The sequence below is a fragment of the Electrophorus electricus genome, chromosome 3 (genome assembly GCF_013358815.1).
Source record: "Electrophorus electricus isolate fEleEle1 chromosome 3, fEleEle1.pri, whole genome shotgun sequence".
Taxonomy (NCBI): Eukaryota; Metazoa; Chordata; class Actinopteri; order Gymnotiformes; family Gymnotidae; genus Electrophorus; species Electrophorus electricus.
In genome coordinates this window covers 17997399-18005568 of record NC_049537.1, presented here as the reverse complement: position 1 = coordinate 18005568, position 8170 = coordinate 17997399, and the positions used below count along the sequence as shown (strand labels likewise).

The 8170-nt window shown below is 40.4% G+C and overlaps 1 protein-coding gene across 1 annotated transcript; it reads left to right on the top strand.

Annotated features, from left to right (window-relative positions):
* Positions 1 to 1254: 1254 nt before the first annotated feature.
* On the top strand, positions 1255 to 2461 carry gjd2b (gap junction protein delta 2b). Its single transcript, XM_035524616.1, is given in 3 exon segments — positions 1255 to 1325; positions 1634 to 2253; positions 2256 to 2461. Coding segments are annotated over 3 exon segments (897 nt in total).
* Positions 2462 to 8170: the final 5709 nt, after the last annotated feature.

The window sequence follows — 8170 nt, the reverse complement described above, 5'->3', positions numbered from 1 at the left end:
GTGTTAGCTTCGAATGATGTTGCCAGTGTATTATAATAGGTTTGTTATAGGTCAGTTGAGGAAAAGTATAAAATTACTTCCACACCTCAGCATATTATTCCGCTCATTAATACAAATCCATTCTTTCTCTTTTTCTCTCTACAAATTTACTCCTAATGTTGATCCAGTTTTTAACATAGAAGCAAATATTTCATTTACAGTAAGATGCTCATCATTTTTATTATGAAGAGAATAATAATAGTACTTAGCAAATCTTTTGTGCACTAATGCTCAAACCTGTTGTTTCATTATTGTTTTGGATTATGTTTTAGGAATTTAAGTATATAATGATTATTTTCCTTTCCATTCAAATATAAGTTTGCAGTTTATCACTTACTACTGAAGTGACGTGCTGATATGGAAGGTATGTACTATAGCATAGCGAAGCTACCACTTAAGTTCTTATTTGTCTATTTTGATTGATTGTTTCTGGCGTGTTGAAAATTAAGGAATTTCACGAAGTGTCCCCCACCATGCTTTACCAGTCTCTTCCCATACTTGGGCCGTCAGGCTGTATTCCAGGATGAGGGGTCTCTCCTCTCTCCTTCCATTCATGGCCACTTTACCCTCAATGGCGCAGGAGCTATCAAATAAGGAGAGGGAAGGCCACGGGCGCCTGGGGCTGTATAAATGAATGAAGGTTCAGGGAACTCACTCTCAAAGGGAACCAGCTCTTGGTGCAGATCTGGAAAAGTATGGCTTAAACTGTCATAGTTGTCAGACATCTATTAACTGTCTGAAGTTGAAGCCAAGATGAGCTAATACAAAGGAACTATTAGAATAAACACAGTCAATCCTGTCATAAACGGAAATAAATTATACACATTATTAGATTGGTGGTACTAGCGATAGTATTAGTAGTAGTAGTTGAAGAATAGTAGAAAGTAATGGTGGTATATGTTGTCAAAAGAAATCGCAAAACTTGCAAAGACTAGCAAAGGGCCAAACATGACACTCAACAATCCCCCCCACCACCCCCAACCCATTCAAGTTCCAATATGACCTGTACCATCGCAAAAATATATATATAAATAAATAAAAAATAATAATAATAAAAAAAAAGAGCAAGAGCATCAGGCGGGTTTTGAAGCAAGGTGATCAGCGAAAATGCCTACGCCACATAAATTGCCCGCATTTGGAGAAACACACAGGGAACAATAGCTCTCATTGGAAGTTGCACAGTCCACCGTGTTATACCAACTCTGATGAACATTTATGGGGGAATGGACGATTCTCGAACGCCTTTTGGAAGCAGCTGTTCAGCAGCACTCTACTATGATTGGAAGGTAAGCAAATGTTGATTATTGATTTATTCTTTTTTAAATGCATGCAAACATATAAAGTGAGTAATTCAGTAGTTTCAGCACCCAAACGCAGCAATATGCTTATTATATGTGCTACAATTAAATGGGTTGGTAATTATAACGACAGTTTTGTGAATATATACTAACAAAACAGCAGTAGCAGCGCTCTGGGCGCACGGTCTATAATGAAGCTCTAGTTTACTCTCGGTTGGCTCCCATAATCATGTCCATCACTCTACATTAAATATAAATAAACCAACATTTAAAATTGTTCAATTGTTTGTTCTCAGGATCCTCCTGACGGTGGTCGTCATCTTCCGAATTCTAATCGTAGCAATAGTAGGGGAAACAGTCTACGACGACGAGCAATCCATGTTCGCGAGCAACACATTACAACCGGGCTGCAACCAGGCTTGTTATGATAAGGCATTCCCTATTTCCCATATCAGATACGGGGTGTTTCAGATAGTTATGATGTGCACCCCGAGTCTATGCTTCATCACTTACTCCGTGCACCAATCCGCCAAACAAAAAGAGTGCAAGTACTCCACCGTCTACCTGTCTCTGGATAAAGAACCCAATTCAATAAATCGAGATGACAGCAAAAAGATTACAAACACAATTATTAACGGATTTCTTCAAAATACGGAAAACTCCACCAAGGAGGCAGAACCCGGTTGTTTGGAAATGAAGGATATTCCCAATGTATCCATTAGATCTACGAAATCTAAATTGAGACAAGAAGGAATCTCGAGGTTTTACATCATCCAGGTAGTTTTCAGAAACGCGCTAGAAATAGGATTCTTAGTGGGTCAGTACTTCCTATATGGATTCAATGTCCCCGCGGTCTGCGAGTGTGATCTATCCCCTTGTATCAAAGATGTCGAGTGCTATGTTTCAGGACCCACGGAGTAACAGTGTTCTTGGTCTTTATATTCGCCGTCAGTGGAATATGCGTAGTTCTCAACTTGGCAGAACTCAACCATCTTAGCTGGAGGAAAATTAAAACGACGGTGCGGGGTGTGCAAGCAAAGAGAAAGTCAATTTATGAAATCCGGAATGGACTTGCCCCGATTTAGCATGCCCGCACTCAATCTAGTGATTCGGCGTACGTGTAGGAATTAACGGGCTCACATTTTTGTGGTCTTCTTTAGATTACATCGTATATTATAGCGGTCATAGCGAATAGACTATTAAAAACTAGCTTATGTGATTGTACTGAATGTCACATAAGCAACTTTTAGTAGCTACTACTTTTACTTTGACTATTATACAAGATACAATATCAATATCATATAGTCTAGACTGTGTTACTGGGACGCACTAGTAGGCGAACAGATGGCAAACATGCGCTGCACCAAATATGATTTTGAAAAGACAAATGCATTCTAAAGTGCTGTGAAGGTTGTCGTTTTCGTTTTCGATAATCCAACCGTTGTCCTCCTTTTAACGACTGAGATTCGTAACGTCGTGTTGCTTACCGATTGTTTGAAGTCTATTCAAGAACTATTTATTTAGCCTATATGCTATAAAAATCATCCCTGTTATGTGTTTAGAAGATGGAATGGATATCCCATGATTTTGGTAGCACCGAGTACCTTACCGTGAGACACCGCTCCACTGCTTAAAGATGATGTTCAGATCGGCGGTGGAGTCTGTTTTGTTGCAGACGCTAACGTATGTAACTTTTGATGTGTGTGTGTGTGTGTGTGTGTGTGTGTGTGTGTGTGTGTGTGTGTGTGTGTGTGTGTGTGTGTGTGTGTGTGTGTGCGTGTGCGCGCGCGTGTGTCTGTATGTAGTGTATTATGCCTGTATATTAAATTTATATTATTGTAGGCTATATTTTAATCCTTGACATGAATTGGGACATGGGGTCTGTATTCCAGGTGTGGATATCCAAAAATGTGGTCCTCTTTCCCTTTAATGTGTAAGGATGTGGGATTAGGGATATCAAATAATTGATCACATCATTTTCCATTAGCAAAACATATTCCTATATTCCAGGATGCATTACAGTGAACTTTGTGTAAATTGCCCCAGTTACCAGGTAAAACTAAAAAAAAAAAAATTATAATCACTATGAGACCTATGTGCTGTGCATTGCTTTCTTACCCTCTATTATACAGCTGGAATGTGGAAAGCTGCTTTGGTTCAGATCTCAGGCAAAGTCATGTGCTTCTGCCCAATGCAATATCTTAATCTACTTCTCCACGTGCATTGATTAGCTTTTCATCAAAAATTCTTGTCTGTTTGTAAACTTTAAAACTGGTCAGCCCCATGCTGTTTAAACCTTTCTGGATGGAGAGTGACCCTTCCAGTGGAATCAGAATGAAGATGACAGCATCGTTAATGGCAGTAACGTTCACTTAGGGCAGGTTGGGGTTAGGAAATGTCCTGATCAGTACACTAGGTGCTAGGAAAGGTCCCCACACTGAGGGACTGGGAAATTATCTAGGAAGGTTTGCTGCACCAGATGCACCCATTTTCATGGATCAGCTGTCTTTCACCTTAGGTCATGGAAAAACTGCTAAATACTGCATCAGCAGCTCTGCCTGGCCCTCCCTCCCTAAGCAGATCAACCAAGCCAACCTGAGAGGACATGCCTGACAAAGATGACCAAGATGATGACAGAGAAAGTGAAGATGACAAAGTCAGGCAGAGAAAGTGAAAGATGGAAGGACCCAACAGTACAACTTGGTGCTTAGCAAACCTGAGAGTCTACCTCAGTAACAGATGGCCTCATTCAGGTTAAAATCCCATGATTGACCATCAACTCAAAATATTTATGTGAAATTAAGTTTTTTTTAATATGTGCAACTAAATAAAGTCAAAATGAAGTGCCATAAATTTAGTTAGTTTTATTTAAGTTCTTCAAGTTCTACTAACAATGAAAGATCCATACAATCTGTTGCCTTTTTTTTGCTTTCAAATTTCTACAATACATACATTTTTACACTTAAAATTCCACATCTGCATTTATTCATATTCAGAGCAGTTGACAAGCAGCAATCAGTTTTGCATATATCATAGAATCTTGATGTACCTAGCTGCTACCTTTAAATGAAAAACAAATAAAATTATTATTGTTGTTTTTGTTGATGATGTTTGTTTCTTTGGTTTTTTAGAAGTATAAAGTGGTCAAACCTAAAGGTCAGTGCATTATTTAAGTACTATATACTGCACAAGATCTTAAAATGCACAGCTGATTTAAATGTAATAACACATTTTTCATATTTGTAGCTTGAGCTGTAAAGAATCATTTCCTTTAGGTAACTGATAAGTCAGTGCAAAGGTTTTGTGTTTCTCATCAAGAGTGCAAAGTATGACCATTAGCTAGTTAGCTAACCATTTCAAAATATCTAGCAATGTAAAGCATTTCTACAATTTTAGTATTTTACTACTACAAACGTGTTTGAGATGTTAGTAGATTATATATTAAGTGTTTATTTTTATTAGATCTTCCTAATCTGAGCATGGGTGTTGAAATCCCCTGGTGCTCTCAATGATGATGGTCATGTAGCTTCACTGGCCATCAGAACTGAGCTAAAATAATGCTCTGAAGTCTGAAGAATAAAATAGATTTTGACAAAACCATTGAGTTTAGGTTATAATTTAGCTAGAAAACAAATGAATAATTTTAGAAAATGTAGTAACTATGAACACCACACACATGGACAAGAGTGAGCAGGAACATATACCTGCATGGACAACTCGCATGGGTATGGGCACACCACCTGGCCAGAAAGCTCTCAGTACCGTTGGAGGTCATCTGGGCAACATGCCCAATCTTTCATTATTTTTGAGGACTGAACCAGAACCAGAAAACTTTTGTGATGATCATGATGAAAATTCATAGTATCTTCAGACAACACTATAGCTGTTACGTCAGCCTGACTGACTATCCATCCGAAATCCTGTCTGACCTGAGACTCGTGCTGGGAAAGGGCAGATTATTGAGGACAAATAGTTATGCAAAAACTAATGCCTTGATTGATCTTTCAGCCAGTTCTAAACCCTGCTTACCTATAGTGAAGTTAAAGACTAATCAAACTCAAATTTGTTAATATTATTAGGGTTAGACAAGCTAAATAAAGACGTCCTGTTTTACTTCCACTGCAAAGATCATTTGCACCAGCAGATGTTTCTGTTGGCACTACTCACAAGTGCTGTTCACGTCTACTTAATGTCAACTAATAAAAGTCCCATAAATCCCTTTGAAGAACACTGCCTGAGGATAAACATGCCTGCCAGCCTGAGGAAATAAGGAGTCCTTCTGAGAGATACTCTGCATGAGATTTCTCCTGCTGTCAAATTCTCACAATCTCTAACACAGGGTGGTTGTCTGGATTACATGCTGTAGGAACTTGTGGGAGCCCAAGTGAGTTGGGATGAGATTTTTTAGCAGATAACAAACCAATTCATGAAAGATGTGAGAAGAGAAAGAATGAGTACTGCAGGGGTTTCTCAAATGCCTTCGAAATCTGAAATTTAAGAAATGAGTTTAAAGTGCATATTCACGTCCACCCCTTTTTAGTTTGATGTCTTGAGGCAACACCAACAAGAGCTGCTCAAGTGCCGCAGGGCAAGGAACAGGATGCACAGAGCTCTCTCGACGTAGACAAACACTTATTCGCACAAAACACGAACAATAAATGATATGAAACTCACAGGTAAAAAGACTTTAAAGGTGTTAGCAAGATAGATGGCTGTAAAGTTTGCAATAACAAGCTGTTCAGACAAGTATAGGACCAATTAATAATTTTAAAGTGCGCCAACTGAAAACTCATGTTGTTACATGTTACATCATTGGCTAGTACTGCTTGTCTGACTGGACTCACATTGTTATGGTAACATACATGAAGTGGTGCTCTACTCATGAGCATAATTTTGGATCTGATTAGTTGTGGTGTGAATGTAAATGGAGATTTGCTTCACACTGTTGAGTAGAGCGTGTATATAAATAGCTCACTCTTAATCGATAATCAGAAAGAATTAAATTTGACTAGCAAAAATCTTGGCATGTAAATGTAGCCTGTTAAAATTTAAACATGGAAATTTCAACAATGCATTTAAATGCAGATCCTTTGTGTGACAGGTTCTTTTTAACAGGGGCTTAAGAGTCATTCAATGGCTTTGTAAGAAGCCTCAAGAAGTTATCAAATCAAATCATCAAATCAAATTTATTTACACTATATTGCCAAAAGTATTCACTTGTCTGCCTTTGTACACATATGAACTTGAATGACATCCCAACCTTAATCCATAGGGTTTAATATGATGTTGGCCTACCCTTTGCAGCTTTAACTCTTCTGGGAAGGCTTTCCACAAAGTTTAGGAGTGTGTTTAAAGGAATTTTTGTCCATTTTTCAAGAAGCACATTTGTGATGCACTATGAAGATTTTCTCATCCCCTGATGTTGGACGAGAAGGCAGGCTCGTAGTCTCCGCTCTAATTAATCCCAAAGGTCCTATCGGGTTGAACTCAGGACTCTGTACAGGCCAGTCAAGTTCTTTCACACCAAACTCACTCATCCCTGTCTTTATGGACCTTGCTTTGTGCACTGGTGCGCAGTCATGTTGGAACAGGAAGGGGCCATCCGCAAACTGTTCCCACAAAGCTAGAAGCATGAAATTGTCCAAATTCTCTTGGTATGCTGAAGCATTAACAATTCCTTTCACTGGAACTAAGGGGCCGAGCCCAACTCCTGAAAAACAATCCCACAGCATAATCCCCCCTCCACCAAACTTTACTGTCACGGACTGCTCCTCCCCCATAAGTCATGTGGTACAGCTCGCTACATGCAGGGGGATCCACATGTACTGTATTTATTTGTGTTGGGCGGGGCCGATCGAGTTGAAGATCGAGTTGAAGAGACCTGTGTCCAAAGACAAGAGAACCTGAGCTCTTCCGCATCTGTGGACCTGCCAGGAGGAGGACTGGAAGGGTTAGCTCAAAGTCCCGGAGGGGGAGTTCCACTGGGACGCTCCAAGATCGGCAGGAGTAAGGAGGACCATCAGGGGAAGCTACACGTATGGAACCAGGGTGGACGTACACCCCCACGTGTCCGATGGGCCTGCCTTGTATTAGGTGGGTGCCGGGCTTAGCCGTGCTGTGTCTGTCTGTGTATGTGCATGGCAGCCTGGGATTTGCAGCCACAGAGGTAGACACTTCGGGAGTCACGCCCCTTGGGAGGGGGTTCTGTCATGGACTGCTCCTCCCCCATTAGTCATGTGGTACAGCCTGCCACATGCAGGGGCATCCACATGTACTGTGTTTATTTGTGTTGTAACCACCATCCCCAACCCACCACCCCTCCAGGTACAGGATTTAGCGTTAATGTCTTTTTAAACCCCTGTCCGTGTGGGCTCCCATTGTTGGTCATTGTCGCTACGTGTGTGTTTAATTAGATCTGTGTAGTGGTAACATTGGTTTGTGTAGTTTCCGTTAAGTGTACATATGTTTTCGTTTAATGTTAAATGTATGGTTGTGTTTATTGTGAACGTTGTATGTGAGTGCCACCTCTGTTTCACGTGTTTTGTGTTAATAAATGTTTTGCATGAAGGAGGAAGTCTGTGCGTCCTGCCCCGCACCCTGCAGCACTCGGGCCAGCAGCAATGTTACATTTACACTTGGCACAATGCAGTCAGAGAAGTACCATTCTGGCAACTGCCAAACCCAGAGTCATCCATTGGATTGCCAGACAGAGAAGCATGAGTTCTCACTCCAGAGAACATGTCTCCACTGTTCTATAGTCCAATGACGGTATGCTTTACACCAGTGCATCCAATGCTTTGCATTGCATTTGGTGATGTAAGGCTTGGATGCCG